The following is a 22,573-nucleotide window of genomic DNA, read 5'->3' on the forward strand; positions in this document are numbered from 1 at the left end:
AACCAGTTTGCCACAGGAGTTTTTAAAACCTGCAATATTTGACTATTTAGTCAGGGGCACTGACTTCTTTTTCCTTAGATTGTCAAATAAAAAAATAACAGCCCTGGCCAGATGGCTCAGTTGGTTGTAGCATCGTCCTGTACAAATCAATGTATCTCTCTCTCTCCACCCCTCCCTCTCTCTCTAATAAAATCAGAAACAAAAAACTGAGATCACTTTTGAAGTCACTCCTCTTGGAAGAAGGGGGCAGATAACTGACTTGTTCACAATCATAAAGACACGGCAAAGCATAAGCTTAACCTCATTCTGATTCCAAGTCCATGTTCACTGGGCAGCCTCACACTGCAGGACAGGAAGTACCTACCCCAGAACCCAGTGTCACTCCACACTACAGGTTGGGAAGTGCACTCCTCAGACCCGCATTACCCCAAGCGGCAGGATAAGAAGTGTGAGCCAGCTGGGCGTGGCTCAGTGGTTGAGCATCGACCTACGATCCAGGCGATTGGGGTTTGACTCCTGTCAGGGCACATGCCCGGGTTGCGGACTCCACCCCCAGTCAGGGGCGTGCAGGAGGCAGTCGATCAATGACTCTCTCATCATTGATGTTTCTACCTCCCTCTCCCTCTCCTTTCCTCTCTCTGAAATCAATAAAGATATATTTTAAAAAAAAGTATACACCCCAGAGCCCAGTGTTAACAGCACATTGATAACAAGAATTTTATAATTACATCCCATTTTCCTATTCACATTGAGAACAAGCCAAATTTAAACTTAAATTATCCAGCAATGGTATTAGGATAACTCAAATATGGTTAAATGTCAGATTTGGTCTTATTGAAACTATGACAGAAATCCTGTGGTTCTGGGGGACAGAAGTATGGGGCCAAATAGAGGTTATCGCTAACATAAACCTATTATTTAAAGACTTACTTTGGTCCCCAAATCATAAATATCCTAAAAAGAAAGCAAGACCTCTGTGGCAAGACCACTGCTTTCCATACCCACCCACCCAACAGTAGCTTTTCCACTGCTGGCTGCAGAGAGAGGCCCAACAAAGAAAAATGTGACAGCTACAGAGACAGACAACCAGAGAGGGCAAGGCGACATTCTCAGCCCTTCTTCCAGTTTAGACACAGTGCATGTGCTGAGGATAGGTGAGCGTGAGGAGGAAAGCAGGGCAAGGATTAGAAGGGGTGCGGATGAGAAGAGGAGGAGGGTAAAGAGGTTAGGAGGGTAAAAAGGAGAGGAAGACAAGGAGGAAGAGCAGGAAGAGGAAGAGGAAGAGGAGGCGAGCTGGGCCAAGCGTTACCTTTTTCCCTGTTTGTTTCTCCACCATGTCGTTGCTGAGAGAAAAGTCTTCTTGCTGTGGTGTTTTAGAACACCCACCCTTGGGCATCGTTCTTCTCCCCTCACTTGATCTTCATTTATACGGCCATCGCTTCATCATCAACCGTCTGCTTCAAAAGAGAGGAAGAGGGTTAAAAGTTGTTCAACTCAAAGCCCAGGCAATCTCGAATTCATGTGACAGAATGGACCAAATGAACATAACTAGCTCTTCCGACCAGCATCCAAGGAAGAGACCATTAGGATGACCAGGTGGTAAACACCAGCAGGAACAGCATCTATACTACATGACGGTGAACACGGTGGGGCAAACAAACATTTCTCAGCTGCAGAAAGGATCAACCAACAAAGGTGATGGCCATGCTCCGGGAAATGGTGACCAATACCCAAACCTCTGACTGCATGCTGGGTTCTAGCAACAATGGCTCTGCTCTTCAGGGTTGGGTACCACACATGCTCTTCACCCACCCCCCCACCCCACCTTTCCACTCCCTCCCAAATGGGCATGGTCACACCCAAGGTGCAGCACCTGCCCCTCGGGTCTACAGATCTTGTCCACCACCTTCTGGGCCATGGCCTCAACAACACCACTCATCACCAAGAAAAGCAGCTCCATTCCCACAGTGCCCCCCAGACAGGTTAGGTGAGAATCATTCCTCTTTCATTACTCTTTCCAGAAAGCACCAAGTACACCCAGTTCACCATCTTTTCCCAAATAAAATGTTCAGAAGGCAATAATGTGACACCTCTGAAGGAGTTTCCAGAGAATGTCCAGGCAACTCTGATGCCCAGGCTCTGACCAGCTGAGCCAGACCCTACACATAAACATGCGGCCCCGGCCCCTGCATTTCCCAAGAAATCCCAAGACACATGCTGTATTCATAAGGGTTTTTTTTTTTCTGATGTGTTTACACCTGAAAAAGTTTGCTGTCTGGGGGAGACTGCTCCTCCCAGGACTAGCCCTTTATTAGAGACAGCAAAGGGCTCCTGAAGTGGGCATGCCTTTCACACAAAAAACTAGTAATCAGCCCCTATTTCATTTACACGCAAGCGATTATTTCCCCTAAGGTAAATCTTCCCAGCCACTAGGCAATTCAAATTAGTCAATTCTAAACTGCTGACCTGCCATGCAGTGCCTTCCTGTAGAAACCCCAACAAAGATCTGGCTAAGACTCCTCTCACCAGATCTGCTCCTGATCACCTATGGCTCTGAGGGGCACACAGTAACCTCTCTCTGGGACCTGTGTGAAGAATCAACTAACTTCCTTTCACATCTCCACCTGTGGCTGCATGACCTGACCAGACATGTCTCAGATGGACGTTCCTACAACACAGGCCGCCTCTCTCTACACTTCCCAGTTCTCGTATGCTTGTTGCACACATCACACCTGGGGTTTTAGCTGCACAGAGCAAGAGGAACAGGGGGAAGAAGTACATCTATTTCATTTTTCTAAAAGCCACTGCCTTCCTTTTCGTGTGTTATTTTCATTGTCAGAGTTAGAAAACACTTTATACAAAACAAATTGCATGCACTGTTTCATTTCCTTTTCCCACAGTTATAAACCTTTATGCTTATCTATTTTGGATGAGTAATTTTTATAATTAATTCACCTGGAATTAAACAGCCTATATTATGTATGATGTGTAGCTTTTGAAACACATGTTCAAAAGCATTCTGTAAGTGGCACTACCCTACTCTTCCTGCTCTCTGTGTGCTGAAGATCGATCTGCCCTTCACCAGGCCTTCTGAAGATCCTGTCTTATTTTTCCATATTAACTGATACAATTTCAAAAATTATCCTTTTGGTGCTTACCGAACTTAAGAACACACCTAAATTTATTTTGGGGATAGGGACATGGCTGACCAATTTTATTCACTTCCTTCTCCAGCACACAGTGCAGGTGAACAGGGTATTTCCATCCACATGCTCTGATGGCTGAGGCCAGAAATGGCATTTTCTATCACTATTTGAAACTATAAATTCTAAATTCTCAAATTTTCTACTATAGAACTCGAGCATCTCAGTCTGGAGGAATGGGATCTCAGAGCCCAACTCAGTGATAGCTGTTGAAACTCACTACTGTCTAGGAATTCATCAGCAATGTTTCAGTAGAAATTCAAAGATTATCCAGAAGTTAAAATTTTTTAAAACCCTGACTGCCTGCTCTCATGATGGAAAAACTGAGCAAAGTAATCATGGAATATTCAACCCTCCAGCTCCTGGATGTTAACACACGTGAGTCTGTGGAGAAGATGCAGAAAACACCGGTAATAGCCCAGGCGTGGCCACAGTACAGACCCCACAGTTCCTGGACCCTGATCTCATAGCCCACTTCACAGCATTTCAACCATGAGAGCACACGGACAGACACTTCATCCTTCAAACAACTGATTTCATTCAGTGTCCCTGAGTGGGCTCTGCTGGGTAGTCTCTATTCAAAGTGGAGTTTTGTGGCCTCTGAACTAACTGGAGAAGACCTGCTTCCATCTCCCACTCCCACCTCCCTGAGAAAGGCAGCACAATGGCTACTGGACAGCATGAAGAGAATATGATGTTTCCAGAACAACTGCTCCCAACCTCCAAAGCCTAATTATCTTTAAAACCACCACAGAAGCTGCAGGGCCAGAGAAAGTGGTGATACGAGTTCTGATCTTGCTCATTTGGGATTTCTTCCATTTTCAAAGTGCCCTCAGAAACTGGAGGGAGAGGTGTTTTATAGGTGGGAATTACAGCTAGGCTGAGTTCTGAGGTGACACCCAGCTATACTGGGAAAGAGCTCTGCTCACCATGGCCCAGGACCTGTGATAAAGATGATTTCTCAAAGTACAAGTTGAGTCCACAAAGTGGTGGCCCTCAAAAGTGTACCAATCATTTCTGAGTACTGTGTAACCATGAAGCAGTCCACCAATGTAGGCTATCATGGCTATCGTTGTTAGTATTAAAATTAAAACACTGAAACCTCAGAATGCAAGTCTTTGGGTCCCAATTCCTCTGACCTAGATTTTGGAACAGGATCCTCTGTCACAGGCAGCTTGTCCCTTACTACCAAGAGATACTCACTAGTATTTTCGCTTTGTGACTAAACAACCAGTTAACTCCATGTGATCTATCACAGAGTGAGAGCAGGTCCACACCTCACCAGTTCAGCCTGAGGGACATTGCATGCTGGCAACTGGTCAAGCATGCTATGTCCTGTCCTGGCCCATGCGCCTCACTCACTTCTGAAAAGGCCACTGTCCTCAAGGCTCCACCCCAGCTCTCCCACAAAGACTGAGGACACAACAGGTGGGGTAGGAATGCCATCCAGAATACTGTTTTCTTTTCTGTAACATGTGTTTCTCAAGCCCACGTTCATGATGACAACCACCTCGGCACCTCACTCTCGGGATCCTCATGTTTGGGCATGGTGCTTGTTACAAACACCTCAATATTCAGCATTAACTAGGAAAACCAGGACAATGACAACTATTTCCTCAGGGCCTGGTACATCCCAGCACACTAGATTCATCTCTTAGGAGCAGTCATTGAAACAGGGTTCATGAAGGCTGTTAGTGAAAAAGAGACAGCGCTTAGATTTGCCAGCAACACATTCCAGTTGAGTTTCTAGGAAAGCTGGATGCACAAGTCAATCCATCACATGACTCCCTGGCCAAGCCTAATTTTGTTATTTTCTCATGACAAACTAGGTGAGAACAAAAGCTCAAATTCCTGGTGATCCTACCCCAGATGCTGCTGGTCCCACGGGTGCCACACCAGCTTGTGCCCTTCTTCCTGGTCAGCTTCTCCCTCAGCTGAAGGAAGAGGCCATGCCAGCCAAGGGAATGATGTCGATGAAGCAGGACCACCAGCAACTCTAGTCAATACTGTGAGGCCTCCTAGAGGAGCTGGCTTCCCATGTCAGAAGGCAGGTTCTAGAGCGCTACTGTGAAGCCCAGGCCTCCCCACTCAATGCTGGGAAGTCACTGTTTTGTTGTTGTTATTAATCCTTATCTGAAGATATTTTTTCCTTTTTTCCTCCCCTTTTTTTTAAGAGAGAGTTGAAAGAAAGGGGAGAGACAGAGAAAAACATCGATGTGAGAGACACATCGATTGGTTGCCTCCCATACACACCCCAACCAGGGGCAGGGATAGAACCTGAGACACTTCAGTTCACGGGCTGATGCTCTAACCAGAGCCAAAACAGCTAGGGCTGTGCACTCACTGTTAAACCCAGGAAGAGGCTGGGACCACCTGAAAGTTGACATAGTGGAGACAGTCTTCATGGCTGGCAACCCTCCCTTCTAGACAGTTCCAAGGCTGTCTGAACTCAGGCCCGGGGGCTTTCTCATCAACATGCTCCACAGCTGACCACAACCCAACAAGCTTCACTCCTGGAAGACCATCTTCCTAGGGGTGACCTGGCTGTCCCAGCTCAGAAACACTATAAGTGCAGCATGAATCCCCTTGCTTCCAGTATAATAATAAAGCTATTGTAATAAACTCAGGGACGCTCTAATCCACATCAAAACAAACACTCCACAGCACACTGGGACACACACAGACTTGACGCAAAGCACCTGGGAAATGTCTGCAACATAGTACGAAGGTGACCGAGGATAGGACAGCTGGTCTGAGCCCTGCCTTGGCCACTGACCACCTCCTGCACAGGAACAAGCTGCTGGATGCAGGCCGTTTCTGCACCTCCAAACTGAATGGAAGCTGTTCCAACTTTGTAGGCTGTCAGGGCATGAAGACCATTTAGGAAAGCACTCAAGAGAACCTGAAGTAGAGTGAGTTTTCTAAGAGACTGTCACATTCCCTGAGTCAAACTGGAATTTGCCAATTACCTGGCAGCCGTGTGTCAGAGCCCAAACAAAAATCCACTTAGCCTTGAAGGAAGCAACAACTGCCTGCAGGCAGGTCCCTGACCCATGGTCACACAAGGCAGGAGAGGCCATCCAGCCCTGTACCTATGCATACTGCAGGTGGCCCAAAGCCCACAAAATCTCCAGATGGCATCCACCTGGAAAAAATCTCCTTCCCACCTGCTGTGGAGTCTGGCATCTATTGGCTTAGAGAGACAACAGTTCAAAGGGCTGATAGGACAAACACGACAAGAGGCCTTTAGACAAGGATGACAAGGTATGTTCCTTTCCAAAGGTGCTTGAAACAGCCTTCAAGTGTAAGAACTGCCAGCAGACCCAGTCCCCACACATACCCCAATAAACACACTCAGGGCCTTTGTCTAAGCTGATTATCCCAAATATCACACTGTCTTCCCTTCTCTACACAAAATATCACACTGCAAATCATGGGCAGGAAACACAGCACACATGGAAGAAGCTATTCCAAGATAAAACCTGATGCAGGAAGGTGACAGGCACTACTGCAATGCCTGTGGCTTAGCAAAAATCCTAGGAATTTTAGCCTGGTACTGCATTAAGTGTCAAGCTATCAGCAAGGGGAATCAGAAGGCATTTTTACCGGCCTCATGGAGAGCAGAGCCTGTGAAAGTTCCCAAAGGCACTAGGTGCCTTGTGGGCCCAGCCAGCCAGAGCAGCTCTGCCAGGGAGAGCACAGTGGAACAGGATGCAGGGTCAACAGCCCTGGCCACCTGTACAGGCCACACATACCAGTGATCAAGGAAGACCCACCAGGCCCCAGGGCACCTTGTCCAGCTGAGCTGCAACTACAGGAAGACGACAGACAGATAGAGAGGAAGACCAGCATGAACAAGCACACACCCCAGGAGTGTAGAAAACGCAGAAGAACATCAAGAACCCCTACTTACTACATGGCAGGAAATACAGACACAGAATGAAACATGGTACAACAAAAGAGAAACAAAGGATTAGAAGCAATCTTGATATTAGAATAGAAAAATTCAAGAAAAGAGAATAAAAGGTCAGAAATTTCAAAATAAGATAGGCCCTGGCTGGGTAGCTGGGTTGGTTAGAGCATCATTCCAAAACACCAAGGTTATGAGTTCGATCCCCAGTCAGGGAACATATAAGAACCAACCAATGAATGCATAAATAAGTGGAACAACAAATCAATCTCTCTCTTTCTCTCCCTCCCCAAAATCAATTTTAAAAAATAAAAAAATAAAATAAAAATAAGATAAAACGTAAGTTCTGGAGAATCAATCCAAAACCCACCGTCATACAAAGGCAAAGACACTACCAAAGAAATAATAAAAGGCAATAGCCAAAGACATGCCTCTTTAAACAGAAAGAATCTGAGGGCACACAGCAGAAATGAACTGAGCCATAACCTTGCCTGGCCTCCAGAAATCCCCACCCACCGAGGACCTGAGGGCGGGGGCAGGGCCAAGGTCCTCAGTGAGAGAGTGAGATTCAGATTGCATCAGAATTCTCATCAACTTTATGAATGCCAGATGACAGTAGAGCCCTTGACCTGAGAAAATTATTTCCATACTGAAATACCAAATTCAGCCATACTGTCAATAAGAGGAAGAGCAAATTGAATATATTTTCAAAAAAACATGCAGAAAAGTGAAGTTAACTTCCTCTGTACCACATACCCCTCCTGAGGTACGGCCCCAGGCCAAAGCCAGCCATCTCCATTCAATCTAAGAATGGGTTTTATATTTTGAATCTTTGAGGGGGGTGATGGGGGTGTCCATAAGAAAATCAAGACTAATATTTTGTGACACATGAAAATTGTATGGAATTAGAATTCCATGTCTATTAACAAAGTTTTACTAAACCTCAGCCATGCGTAGATTGTAGCCCTGGTCTACAAATGTCTTCACACTGTTAAGGATGGGCAGACTGGATAGTCCACAGCCCTGAGATGTTTCTACCCAGGCCCCTCTCTAATACAGCTGTTCTCAGTGTTGTCTGTGGGCCCTGAAGGCAACTGGACCCTTTCAGGGGGCCTGTGAGGCCAACACTGTTTTCATAATAATACCAAGAGTTACCTGCCTGTCCCAAGGTGCACATGGCCATGCCCCAGAAGCAGGCAAGTTCCTCACCGTCCCTGTGCTCCTCACTGTCACATTATCACTGTAAAACAAGTCACTGTTACCTATGGCTTTCCTTGATAGAGCAGCAAAATTATAAATTTTAGCCTTGGCCAGGTGGCTCAGTTGGTTGGAGTATAGTCCTGTACACCAAAAGGTTGCAGGTTCAATTCCCAGTCAGGACACATACCTAAGTTTTGGGTTCAATCCCTGGTCAAGGCATATACAGGAGGCCACCGATCATGCTTCTCTCTCCCTTTCCTCTAAAATCAATAAAAAAATTAAAAAATTTTTAAAAATCCTCAGGTGAGGATTAAAATATATATTATATATAAATTTTATTAAACTGCAAATCTTGAATCCTTGTTCTTCCAATATTCTGTGACAAGATGCAAGTATGTGTGACGCACTTCTGCTGCATATCAAAGCATAACACCTATCTGAAGAAAGCTTCTGCAAGTATCTTTACTGATTTCAGAGAGAGGAAGGGAGAGGGAGAGAGAGATAGAAACACCAATGATGTGAAAACTGTCATTGATCAGCTGCCTCCTGCACGCCCCTGACTGGGGATCGAGCCCACAACCTGGGCACGTGCCCTGACAGAGAATCGAACCGCAATCACCTGGATCCTAGGTAGACGCTCAACCACTGAGACACACCCCGCCAGGTTGGCTGTCTTTTTATGAAACACAAGTTTTACCTGAAAGATTCTTTCAAGACAAACTATTATTATTATTATTAAGAACTGGTATCTGGCAGTTACTTCATCAAAAATGATTTAACTGAGCCTACCACTTCAAGGAAAACTAATAGTAGTTGTGGCCAATAGTACAATTTGAACTTTCAGGTAAAATCTGAATTTTAGAAAACTTGTATCCACCTCCATTAGCTTGACAGTATCTCAATGCTTAAAGACATTTTAATGAGATAGATGGTAATATAAAAAGGTTATTTTGTAAATAATGTGTAATATAACATGTCAACATTTGGAAGATCCGCAGAATTCAGTGAACCAATATATTCCAAATGACAAATATGGGATATTACAAAATCACACACAGGAAAGACCCATCCGTGCACAGAACACAGCAATGGGACTGCAGTGTCAACACTGAACCAACAGGGTTTTCACATTCTATGCTGCAACTCCTGTCAAAGTAGAATCCACAATCATGTGAGAAGGCTCCTAATGTCACTATTCTCCTACTACATGTCTGTGAGAGGCTGGATTTTTTTTCATACACTTTAAACAAAACAGCAGAATGCAATAGATGGAGTGCAGACGTAGGCATCAGTGTCCAGCTGTCTTTTACTTAAGCCAGACATTAAGATATCCGTAGATATAGGAAATAATGCCACTTTTTCACTAAATTTTTGTGATTTCTTTTGTAAAATAGTTATCTTTCAGTAAATTTATTTATATGCATTACTTTTAGTGAACTAAATAAATTTTTTCTGTTACACTTTTTAAGACAATGTTTTAATACAATAATTTAAAAGCTATAGCCCATATAACAAAAGCTTTGTAGGATCCTCAATAATCCTCAAACCCAAGAAGTCTGGGAACCTCTGTAAGCACAAGAGCAGGAAAGGACTTACACTCAGGAAATTATGAACCAAAACCAGGAGAGCAGTGATGTGAAAGTCATAAAATGACTACTGCACAGAAACCCAAATTGTGACAAGAAAACGGGGGGGGGGGGGGGGGAAGTCTTAAAAAAAAGAACTCATGCAAATAAACTTAAAATTGAAAGTGAAGAACCTCAAAATTAAAGTCAAAGTTATTTAAAAGCTGAAGCAACAGTGTTAAAACAGCATGGTGCTAAAACAGTGCTGACCCACAGAGCAGAGCCAGAAACAACCCCATGCCCATAAGTGAGCACTAACTTATGACCACAGAGGGGCCACAGGGCATGAAAGACAGTTTTGCTCATTTGGTTTTGGGACAAGTGGACATCCATATGGAACAACCAGACATGATTCCCACTTACACCACATCCAGAAACCAATTCCAAACAGATTACAAATCTAAAAGTAAAAAGCACAGCCATTAAGCTATTAGAAAATAGTATAGAAGCACAGCTTCACAACTTCAAGTCAAGAAAGATCTTTTAATCAGAAACAATAACCATAAGGAAAAGTCTGAAAATTATGACACTTTGAAAATAACGAATATGTTCATTAAAGGTCACCTTCCCAAAGGAGAAAAGACTCTTTCCTACACATGCACCTAAAAAATGGTGCATATTTATCCAAAATATATATAAAGAGCTCCTACAAATCAATATGAAAAAGGCAAACCATCTAATACACAAATGGACACAAGGCTTAGGCACTTCACAAAAGAGGAAACCCACAAGACCAGTAAGTGGATGGAAAGTTTTCTTCTTTTTTGGTAAATCCTCACCTGAGGGTATTTTTTCCACTGCTTTTGCGGGGGAGGGGCATGACATCAATGTGAGAGAGATTGACTGGTGGCCTCCCACACACTGGGACAGAAAGCAAACCCACAACCAAAGTACGTGTCCTCGACCAGGAATGGAACCCACAACCCTTCAGTGCTTAGGCCAACACTAACCACTGAGCCACGCCAGCCAGGGCAGTTATCAGCTCCTTTAACAGTCAAGTAAATGTAAACAAAAATCAAAATATGATATCAGGTATCAGGGAAGATCTACAACAAAGGAAGCTGAGGCATTATAATGGGAGTGTGAACCAATGCAGTAAGTCTAGCACCATCTACTCAGATCAAACATACACATATATCCTACAATCCAGCAATTTCATCCTGGGCACACATCCAAAAGAAATGCAAGCACAAATGCACCAGGGCACAGATACAAGAATGTGCACTGTGTGTAAGAGGCCCACATTGGTAGTATGATACTGTCACAGTGACAAGGAATACTATATAGCAGTGATAACACACAAATAACCTGAATGAGTCTAACAAATAATGTTGAGGAAAAAATACATTATATATTTACATAGATTTCCAAAAACACTAAACTACAGTGTTTAGGAATGCATACTTAGGTGACAAGATTATAACAAAAATAAGGACATGATTGTCATGGAAGTCTGGAGAATGGTGGGGGCTGGGGCACTGTGACTAAGAGATGGACCAAAGGGTTTTTCTAAGCGAAGGGTTACACATGTGTGTTCTTTATGATAAGCAAATTGTACATTTTCACTCTGGACTTTTAGGTGTTATGTTACATTTCACAATAAATAAAGTTTAAAAAGTTGGACATGTTCAAAAACGTAGTACACACTATACTCTGGCAGGACTTTAGAAAGTGAAAGGTCGGTTATCTGCCCTTGTTGCAGGACTAGCTCTCCCTCAAGTGCACCAGCCCCAGGAAGGTATGGTGGCCCCGTCACCCTATGTGAATGATCCTGTTGAGAACTGTAGTTGTGCAGACATAATGAAGTAGCAGCTCAAGGCTTCCCAACATTTGGAGTGAGCCACTGTAATTGCAGAACAGAATGAAAACAGAAAACCTTGATAAATTAAAGGTAAACGCATAGCTTTAGAATGTGGGAGGTAAAGAGGGGCTGAAAAAAAAACCCAGTAAGAAAAACAACTGTTTTACACAAAAGGCACTAAAACACAGACTAAATGTGCTGAAAGACAAAGAAATGTAAGCATACTCCTGAAAGGCACATAACTGAATAACTAAAAATAATAATAGCCATGAAGCACTGAATGGAGGAGGGGTGAGTCCTAAGACATCTTCTAATGTGAATTCATATAGAAATTAATTGACAGAGGTGACCAGGAGGAGACAAAAACGCAACTGGAGAGAAAGATCAGAAAGAAGACGCAGGAATACTTGTGCATTTTTGCTGGGAATGCAGAAGAGGACAGCCCTCAAGGAAGAAGCTGTGGAGTACCCTGCTGTATCATGTACACCTCACCCTGCAACCCAGTCATCACACTGCTAGATCTGCCTCAAGATGCATGAACAAGGACAGGAAAAGGTAGCATGGGGCAATTTACTGCAATGCTACCTAGAGAGGTCCTAGGACACAAAGCCCACCTACTCAGGTCTACTCAGGTCATGCAGCATATCTACACTGTGGAGTAGGACAAAAGGGAAAATGAGCTATTACTATGGAGTAACTGCCATATTACCATCAAGAAGGCAATCAGAGAAGTGCGCATAGCTATGTTTGTGGTAACAAATACAGAATTATGCAAGGCTGGTTCAACATTCAAAAAACAATCAATGCAATCTACCATACTGATAGGCTAAAGAAGAATAAATTACATGATCATATCAACTGATGCAGAAAAAGTATTTAATAAAATTCACAACACTCATGATAAAAACTCTCGGCACAACAGGAGTACTACAGGGAAATATCCTCAATACAGCCAACATTCTTTTTTGTTCGTTTGTTGTTGTTTTTAGTTAATCCTCACGAGGGGGGGAGGGGGAGGGGGAGGGGGAGGGGGAGGGGGAGGGGAGGGGAGGGGAGGGGAGGGGAGGGGAGGGGAGGGGAGGGGAGGGGAGGGGAGGGGAGGGGAGGGGAGGGGAGGGGAGGGGAGGGGAGGGGGAGATCAATGTGAGAGAGACACAACAACTGGTTGCCTCCCCTACGTGCTCAACTGGGGCCAGGATCGAACCTGCAACCCAGGTATGTGTCTTTGACCATAAATTGAACCCAAGACTCTTTGGTGTACGGACCAACACTTTAATCACAGAGCCACACAGGCCAGAGCCAGCCAACATGCTTAACAGTAAAAATGAATGTTTTCTACCCAAGATCAAGAACAAAGCAAGAATATCCCCTCCTAGCACTTCTAAATGAGGATGGTACTGGAAGTACTGGCCAGAGTAATAAGGCAAGAAGAGGAAATAAAAGGCATGTAGATTGGGAAGAAATAAATAAAATAGTAAAACTTTCTTTGGTGTTCCTTTAGTATCCACTAGGGAATTAGTTCCAGGAACACCCCACCACCACCACCACCACCAATGGATACCAAAATCAATGAATGCTCAAGTCTCTAACATAAAATGGCAGACAGTATTTGCACACAACCTATCCACATCTTCCTGTATACCTCCTGTATATCATCTCTAGATTACCTACGTTACCCTAATACAAAGTAAATGCTATGTAAATAGTAGTTATACTGTATTGTTTAGGGGATGAGAAAAGTCTGTACATGTTCAGTACAGAAGCAACAACTATGATAGGCCTAACTACATAGTATACTTGAGAAACAACATAACTTTTTTCAAATATTTTCAATTCATGGTTAATTGAATCTGCAGATGTGGAACATGCAGATACAGAAGACCAGTGACAGTATTTGATAATAACATGATTCTCTATCTATAAAATTATAAGGAATCTACCAAAAACTCCTAGAAATAATGAGTTCAGCAAGGTTGCAGAATACCAGGTCAACACACAAAAATCCACTGTATTCCACAAACTTGCCTCCTGCTTGATCTCCATTCGGGAGCATGCAGGAGGCAGCCGATCAATGACTCTCTCATCATTGATGTTTCTACCTCTCTCTCCCTTCCTCTCTCCAAAATCAATAAAGATATATTTAAAATAAAAAACAATTTGCATTAAACATATGGAAACAAATAAAAACACAATACCATTTACAACTTGCTCTAAATAAAAATGAAATGCTTAGGTATATCTAAGAAGACCTATAAAAATTTTAGGGGGGAAAAAAAACCATAGGAGAAAATCTTCAAGACCTAAGGCTATGTATGTAGAGTTCTTAGATATGACACCAAAAGTACAATGCACAAAAGGAAAATATACTACCTGTGAAAGACCTAGTTTACAGGATGAAAAGACAGTATTTTTTCAATACAGTTGGGCAGAAAATATCTGCTAATCACAAATCAGACAAAGGACTTGTACACAGAATAAACGAACAGTCAAAAAAAACAGTAAACAACAATTCAACTAGAAAATGGACAAAAGACATGAACAGACATTTCACCAAAGAAGAGATATGAAAGCTAAACAGCGCTTTGGGAACTGTGTTATACATATGCATATCCCCTGCTAACGCGTTTCCAAATCCAGGGTCAATCCCAGAATCATTTTAGCATGATGAACAGCCATTTTTTAAAAAGTGAAATAACACATGACAGAAAATATCAGGAGGCATCACATATACCATCTCATGAAGAAAGAGTTATTTGGTAAACATGTCTTGTGTGTGTGTGTGTAGTGTGTTGAGGGCATAGACAGAGATGGTTTTTTGTCATAATGGGAAGCTGTTGTGACATTTCAGAAACACTGGCCTAACTGGCTAAGTATCCTTTGCTTGTGGTCAGAAATATCTAAGTTTTGATCTATAAGTATAGAAATGAACCTTTCTCATGTTAAGAGTTTAGGCCAAGTGCTCAAACAAAGATGGGAGGGGTGGAGCTACAGATAGAGACCCCTGAATGTGATGTTCTAAATACTTCTCTTGAAAAAATACTTTGCTATCTGGAACTCTCAGTGAGCATACCTTAGCTTCCACAGAATGTGCTCTGTCCTTCTCTGAAGAACCATTCTCTTCTCATCACTTTACTCCCCCAAACAGTGAGGTCCTGCCACTTCCAACTGCAGGCTGGCAAAGAGCCACAGCTGACGCAAAGTGTCAAGATGTACCACCCCGCTGGGCAATCAGCACATTGTGAGATCCCTGGGAGAAGTGCCCAGAGTAGCAGGCCAGGACCTGACCTGGGAGCAAAGATTGGTGGGCATTAGGCCTATCCTCCACTGCAGGTGCCATTCTAGACACACCCCAACTGACATACATGCACAGACCACCAAGGCCATGTCACATCCACACTGATTTATGCAAAACCTGCAAACAGCCCAAATGTTCCCCAGTAGGAGAGCAGACAGCCCATGGTGGCACCATGAGAGTACACTGTGGATAAGTTTCCCACAGTGCTAGAAGTATCTATGGGGGGTGAGGGTAAAATTCCCTGTCTTCATTTGGGTGGTAGCATGGGTATATGTAATATGCAACCCATCCTCATGCATATGGAAAGTGGCTGTCATTTCCTGCACCACCGCTGGCATGTGAGGCCTTTGCATTCGGGGGCCTTTGTCACCCTTGAGCTACAGATAAGATTGGCTATCCCATCAAGACCCTGTGCCCAATACTTGGCATATTGGCTCCCTCACTACCTACTTGCCAAACCACCCCTCTGAAAGCTCTATACCGCCTCAATACCCTGAGACAGGACACCAGGTGACATCACCTTGGTGTGCAGCCCAGTTTGTGAAGCCCCTTACACACACAGGTTTGGGTGAGATGAACCTCCACATAAACCTTAGCTGTGAGCCTGCAGAGCAGAAGCAAGTCTTCACCTTAGACCTACTATTCTCTTGTTTGTTTTGTCATCTCACCCAAGTACTCCTGAGTTTTCTCCAGGCCCATATTACTACAGGGTGATGAGCAGACATGCAGCAGCTGGTGGCAGGATACTACCGAGGGACATGCTTCAATCTGCCTGATGACTCTCAGGTAGATCTTTTATTAGAGTTTCTAAATTAAGAAGTTATGGTCAACATCACAGGAAACTCAACTTTGATACTTTTCCTGCCAGTTCAAAAAAGCTGTAACCATTACTTTACTGAGGGGTTTTTGGCCACGTGACCACACAGCCAGGAGATCTAAGGACTCAGAACCGCTGTCCTCAGGGGCGGTAAAGGCCCAGGGTCAAGGTAAGGCTGGAGTTTATTTTGCTCACTACCTTCACCAGAGCCTAAAGTGGCATGGCTGGGATAGGTGCTCAAGAAACATTTGTTGAACACTGACCAGGCAGCTCACTTGGTTAGTGTCATTCAGATACACCAAGGTTGCAGGTTCAAAGCCTGGTTAGGGCACATATCAACCAATGAATGCATAAATAAGTAGAACAACAAATCGATGTCTCCCTCTCTCTCATCAAAAAGTAAAAATTTCAAATAAAGGAACACTTATTGAATAAGTGTGAAACACAAGAGCACCCTTCAAGATTGTATCTCCAGGCCTGAGTGGAAAATTCCTAGCACTTTTCTACAAGGTTCAGATAATAACTACCAACTCTGCAACAATGATGGGGACCCAGAACTTCCAAGACATGAGGTGCCTTGTTTACAAGAGGTGCCTTCCAAGGAAGAGGGGAGGGAAGCCACCTGCTGAAGCAGGTCCTCCTGAAGGGCGTGGCTGACATGCCCCTGCAATTCATCCCACTCTGTGCAACTATCAGGACTCTTGTGCCACCCCCAGGATGGTCTAACTCTGGCTGGACAAACCAAAGGAGAACTGATAAAAGTGTTTCATACAAGTATAAGATTTTAGATATCAAGAAACATCTTGGTAATGGGAATTTACAAGGAGGAGACATAACTAGTGACTCAGATTCCTTATTCCATGTGATCAGATACAGCAAGTGCCACATGAGCTGGGTCTCACTAGGTAGCTGTGAGACACTCACTTACACAGTACTCATTATTTTTAATTCTGTTGAACAATATGCTCCAACAACAGAGATAATGTGTGTATCTACTCCCTCTTTTGCCTAAGCCCAGTGTGCAGACATAAGCAGCTCTGATCACGTGAACATTTCAGGAAGCCCAGGACTCCAAGTGTCCAGTCCTGCAGCCCCACACCCCATGGTAGCATCCCTGCTACCTCATCCATGCCATTTTCTGCGATTTATAAGCCCACATTCCTGCATCAATGTCTTGGCAGAAATGAGAATGCAGTTAGGGTACACATCTATACAATATTGCCAAGTGGTCTACAGAAAGGCTGCCTCATGCACATCCTCATCGAGAGCACATGGGGCACCCTGTCCCCCCAACTCTTGCCAAAACTGCTTAAGAAAAAATTTAACATCAACCTATTGGGCCTGCACGGATCTTACTGGTATGAGTGGCTGCCTGTCCACATGTATCTCTTCCTGTCTGACCACCTGCACCCCTTGGCTAGTCATCTGCTCTGCATGGATGGCTGTGCTCCTGTGTGCAGGCATAGTGGTTCCAGTTGGCATACATTTCTTCATTTTAGTAGTTATGTATTGATTTAGAGTATATTAAAAAAGGATTATAGCTCAGCCTCTAACCAATGCTAAGAGAGTGAGAGTGCCCCAGGACATAACACTAGTCAGAGTCACATAGGTAGGTAGAACTTGAATCACCAGAGCCAGAATAATGACTTATCCTCCTCCCTTTGTTCTAAGCCCACCAACTGTGCTCAACCCTGTGTCCAGCCCCAGCCTGCTAGGCACACCTGCTGAGTGTGAGGGTCCTGCCTTCCCAAGCTCACTGCTGCATGTGAGACACACTAAGGGAGGCCATCAGAGTAACCTCCTGGTGCATCAGAGTTGCCACATCTCTCTACCATGTTCATTGCCAGATGCTGAGATGTGTCTAGCTACCAGGACCAGCAGTGTGGGTGATGCCCCCAGATGCATCCTCTGCTGGGCCAGGGTGGGCACGTCAGCAGCCCCACAATAGCATACCTCTTTCATGAAGCCCTCCACATCCATCTGTCCATGCCAGGTACCACCGAGGCACTCACCCTGACCATATGCTTCTCTGAGTGGCTGCACCCTGCATGACCTTTTCTCAGTGCCACAGGGCAATGTTCCCCAGGACAAAACCCAAACCAGGACAACCATCTGTTTACTATAGAGGGTACTGACAAATGCTGACCTGCTGCCAGTTTGAAAAAGACCAAATTGGAAATACTGTATTCACAATACTGTTTTAGTTTCCTAAAACAGAAGACCTTTTGCAGAAAAAGGCTACCAAAAAAACTACCACCTTTGCTTCCCTTCCTTATGGTTAGATAATTAACCAGGTAAAACAATAGTTTCACTCTTTTAAATGCAAGATTTGTGAAATGGATTCTTGGAGCAAAACAAGCCTAATTAGTAAGAACTAAATCATCCAGAAATAAACCCAAAATGAAGCCACGTCCTTTCTTCTCAAAGTCACCATCAATTGGCCTGTGCCCCAGGTCTCATCAGACTCAGTAACGTAAAAACTGGGAAGAGATCCAGGGTCCACTGGTTCCTGATGCTTAACCTTTGAACTCGACCAGAAGGACATTCTGGGTAACTGCTCATAGACAACTATACACAATTCAACATTCTCTCCCCTCAAACCCCCCATATTCTTTTAACTACAGGTCTCACAAATGCCAGAACTGAATAACTTTAGACAAAATATCCTAGTCTAAAGATATGTTCGTGATAACAGTCAAGAATGTTTCCGTCATTGTTCCTGTGCTAAAAGAGGATAAAAATGAGTCTGACTTTGTGAAAACAGGAGGTGCAGTTCAGAAGTGGGGGGTGGCTGACAATGTTGTGACACTTCCAGGCTTGCCCTGCACCACACCTCACCAGAACAGGGCTTGGCATGAACTTGGCTGAACATTTAGAGCAAACAGGCTGATAAGCTGAACAGCCATAGACAATGCTCCCAGAGGAGGCCACAGCCTGCTGCCTCCTGGCTGTAAACAGTGGCGGGTGGGAGTGACTATGTTGCACAAGTGTGTGTAAAGTCCTGTGATGCAACAGGAGTTTCCTTAGGAACACCGCAGGCAGGTCTCCTGCACCCCAGCCTTCCCTAGGATGTTGGCATCATCCACTCAGAGCACAACAAATGCACTGACCATGGCCTGACATAACAAAAACTTCAATCCCAGACTATATACCTTTGCAAAACCAAGTAAAAGGATTCTCCTAGGTGGACAGCAAAGTGTCTGGAGAAATTAAGTTATTTTTCTTTACTAACAGGGCATTAAACAGCCCTGGTTGGTTTTGCTCAGTGGTTAGAACATTGGCCTGCAGACTGAAGGGTCCCAGGTTCGATTCCACCCAAGGACATGTACCTCAGTTGCAGGCTCAATCCCCGGCCCTGGTTGGGGCATGTGCAGGAGGCAACCAATCAATGTGTCTCTCTCACATCGACATTTTTCTCTCTCCCTCCCCACCCCCTCTCAAAAGCAATGGAAAAAATATCCTTGGGTGAGGATTAACAAAAAAGATGATGATGACGACGACGACGACGACAACGACGGTGGCGGCATTAACTGAGAGAATATATTTAAAACACACTTGCCCAAATACCCTACTTCCTTTGGAAGAAAGTAAAGCAGCTTTATGTATAACACATAAAGCGCAAACACCCCAAATATCTATCCACAGATCAATGATAAGCGAGCTGTGCAATAATCATATCTTGGGAGACAACTCAGCAATAAGAATGAACTACTGTACACACATCAGCATGGATGAATCCCAGGGAGAAATGCCAAAGGAAAGCCCAAACATGGACAGGCGCACACACTTTGCATACAATGCAATTCTGTTTAGATGATGGTCCAGGCAGGCAACACTACACCACAGTGACAGACACTCAACAGGGAAGGAGGCTGACTGTAAAGGAATTCAGAAATGGTCGGTATCTTAAAGGGCGTGGGAGTTACATATGGGTGTATACACTTACATTCAAACTGTACACTTAAAACCTGGACATTTTATTCATGTCTAAATTACACCTAAATTTAAAAAGAGAAAAAATAAAGAATATATACCTTTACCTTGAGAAAAGATTGGTAGGGTTGAATGGTAGCCTCCACCTCAAAATATATATATATCCACATGAAACCTGTGATAGTGACCTTATTTGGAAAAGCGGCTGTGCAGATTTAACTAATTAAGGATCTCCAGGTTAAGATCATCCTGGATAATCTGGAAATACACTAAATCAAATGACAAGCGTCCTTACAAGAGGTGGCAGCCATGTGAACACACCGGGGAGACTAAAGTGACAAAGCCACAAGCTAAGAAATGCTGGAACTCACCAGAAGCTGGAAGAGACCAGGGAGGATTCCACCTGGGAGTCTTTGGAAAGAGCATAGCTCTGACAGCACCTCAATTTCAGAATTCTGGCCTCCAGAACTGTAAGAATACATTTCTGTTGTCAAAGTCACCCAGTTTATGCTAAATATTACAGCAGCCCTAGGAACTAACACATCTATGCAAAATAAAGAAATTTGTGCATTGTCCTATGACTGACCACTTGTTCCCCAAAGCCAAAATAAATGGACTCTCTCCCGCGTCCGCACACCTTGGTGGCATCAGTGAAGTGGTGAGCAGCTCACACTGCAAGCCAGCAGAGGCTGGCACTCTGGCTTTCCATCCTGCTGAGTGTGACTCCTTAGGACCACTGGGGAAAGGTGGCACCTCAGCTCCTAGGAGTATCTCCATCCAGTGGAAGAGCCTCAGCTGTGTAAAATGACTCTGACCATGGCTATTCCATGCCTAGGAATGTTTATCAGAGAAATTGGACTTTGTTTACAGTAAACTGAAAAGGGTCTCTGTTGAGCCCAAAGCAAGAAGCTAGCAGGTACTTGCTGTTCCACACTGGAGAAGGAGAACTGCTGGGAGGGGACCCAGACTGGACCCTCTAACAGCTCGGATCAGGGATAACAAGTGGCAGTGCTAACATGCCAGTTGAGGCTTTCCTCCCTGCATGGGATGGGCAACCCTGGGAGTGGAACAGTTTTCATATCTGTAAATGGTTATACAAGTACCTACATAATATCCTCAATGTTTCCTCTTAGGATGCAAAGCCTGAAATATTTATTATCTGGGCCTTTAAGCTAGACAGAGGTGCCTATAGTAATCATGAACAGAATACTAGTTTCCACAAAATAGCTCTAAGATCTACTGAAATGGAAAAGTAGAGATTGATGGTGGAAGAAAAAACAGACTACAGAACAGTATGATCTCATTTTTTTTGCTAAAAATAGAACAATATAAAATATAAGTTATGCATGAAACAAAAATCAAGAAGCTATTAACACTGGTGATCTGAGTAGTGGGAATGTGTTTTTTAAGGAAGTTTTGCTTATTTGTATTTTCTAATTTTCTACCACGCACATATATTGTTTCTATAATCTGATTACAGAAGAAATAAATAAAATTTCTATGTGCATTCACAACACCTTATTTGTGTAACATTTATGTTTTACTAATCATTTCACCTACATGATCTGGATTAAACCCTATGAGTTTTATCACAGGATGTATATTTCACCAGTGAAAAACTAGAAATTCACATAGTATGAATGACATGCCCAGGGCTGGCAAGTGAAAAACTCAGACAACAACACTAGAACCCACCCACATCCCATCTGGAAACTCCCTCCAGTGCTGCCTGTCAAAAGTCCATAATCATAATAAAAGAAACATTACTATTAAGGCAAAAAAAAAAAAAAAAAAAGAATTAGATAATAAAAGGACCTTAGACATGTGAATTCCTCCTATATATGACCAAAGGAGTAGATGTGGCAAGGTTGGCTTTAAGCCTTATACCCACCAATTAAAAGCAAAAATTCAGTCCAGCCGGGCGTGGCTCAGCGGTTGAGCATCGACCTAAGATCCAGGCAATTGGGGTTCAATTCCTGGTCAGGGCACATGCCCGGTTGCAGGCTCAATCAATGACTCTTTCATCATTGATGTTTCTATCTCTCTCTCCCCCTCTCCTTTCCTCTCTCTGAAATCAATAAAGATATATTTTTTTTAAAAATTCAACTATTAAACTTTCTTTTAAAAGTTGCAAGCTGGGGGAGTCAGTCAACAGCAGAACACTGAGGTCAAATTCTAAAGTCCCCAAATCCATAGTATCTATTCTATACCAAGTATGATTTATATTCATAAAGTGTCAAGTGTAAAAGCAGTTCTTTTTCAAACAACTCCAGGAATTTGGAATATCCCTAAATTTATTTAAAATCGATTATTGTTTTATATGATTTCCTCATAAGAAATATTTTCTTCCTTATTTTATAACAAAGTAACACTGGCTAATATTACAATGTTTCAAGCATACAGAAAAGTATGAAGAATAGTATAACAAACACTCATGTATCCACCAGCTGTTCGTTTTGCCATATTTGCCTTGGATTTTTTTTAATACAAAAAGTATTACATACACAGTTGACGTTCCTTATGTGACTCCCACCCTGCTCTCCTTTCTCCTCCTCTCCAAAGATTCTGGATTTTGATGCTAATTATTCTCATACATGGTTTTATACTTACGTTACATGTAAACCTATAAACACGATAATGTTTTTACAGGAAAACATACTATATGCACTTTTTCCCCACCAGATTATGCTTTGGGGATTTAGCTATGCTTTTGTTACATGCAGTTCTACTTTATTTATTATAATTGCAGTATGGTATTCATTGTCTGAAAAATATCTATTCTGTTGAAT

The 22,573-nt window shown here is 43.4% G+C and overlaps 1 protein-coding gene across 6 annotated transcripts in view; it reads right to left on the bottom strand.

Moving 5' to 3' along the window:
• ANKRD11 (ankyrin repeat domain containing 11) overlaps nucleotides 1-22,573 on the bottom strand; it is a 202,668-nt gene that overhangs the window by 39,096 nt on the left and 140,999 nt on the right. For 3 of the 6 annotated variants that reach the window (XM_081118418.1, XM_081118420.1, XM_081118419.1), the window contains one exon: nucleotides 1,310-1,454. In XM_081118418.1, coding sequence (XP_080974544.1) covers nucleotides 1,310-1,396 — 87 coding nt within the window. In that variant the 5' untranslated portion in view covers nucleotides 1,397-1,454. Of the gene's footprint in view, nucleotides 1-1,309; nucleotides 1,458-22,573 lie in introns of those variants that run through there. The other 3 variants (XM_081118417.1, XM_081118422.1, XM_081118421.1) reach the window with 3 other exon arrangements.

This window comes from Miniopterus schreibersii (genome assembly GCF_964146895.1).
Source record: "Miniopterus schreibersii genome assembly, chromosome: 18".
Lineage (NCBI taxonomy): Eukaryota > Metazoa > Chordata > Mammalia > Chiroptera > Miniopteridae > Miniopterus > Miniopterus schreibersii.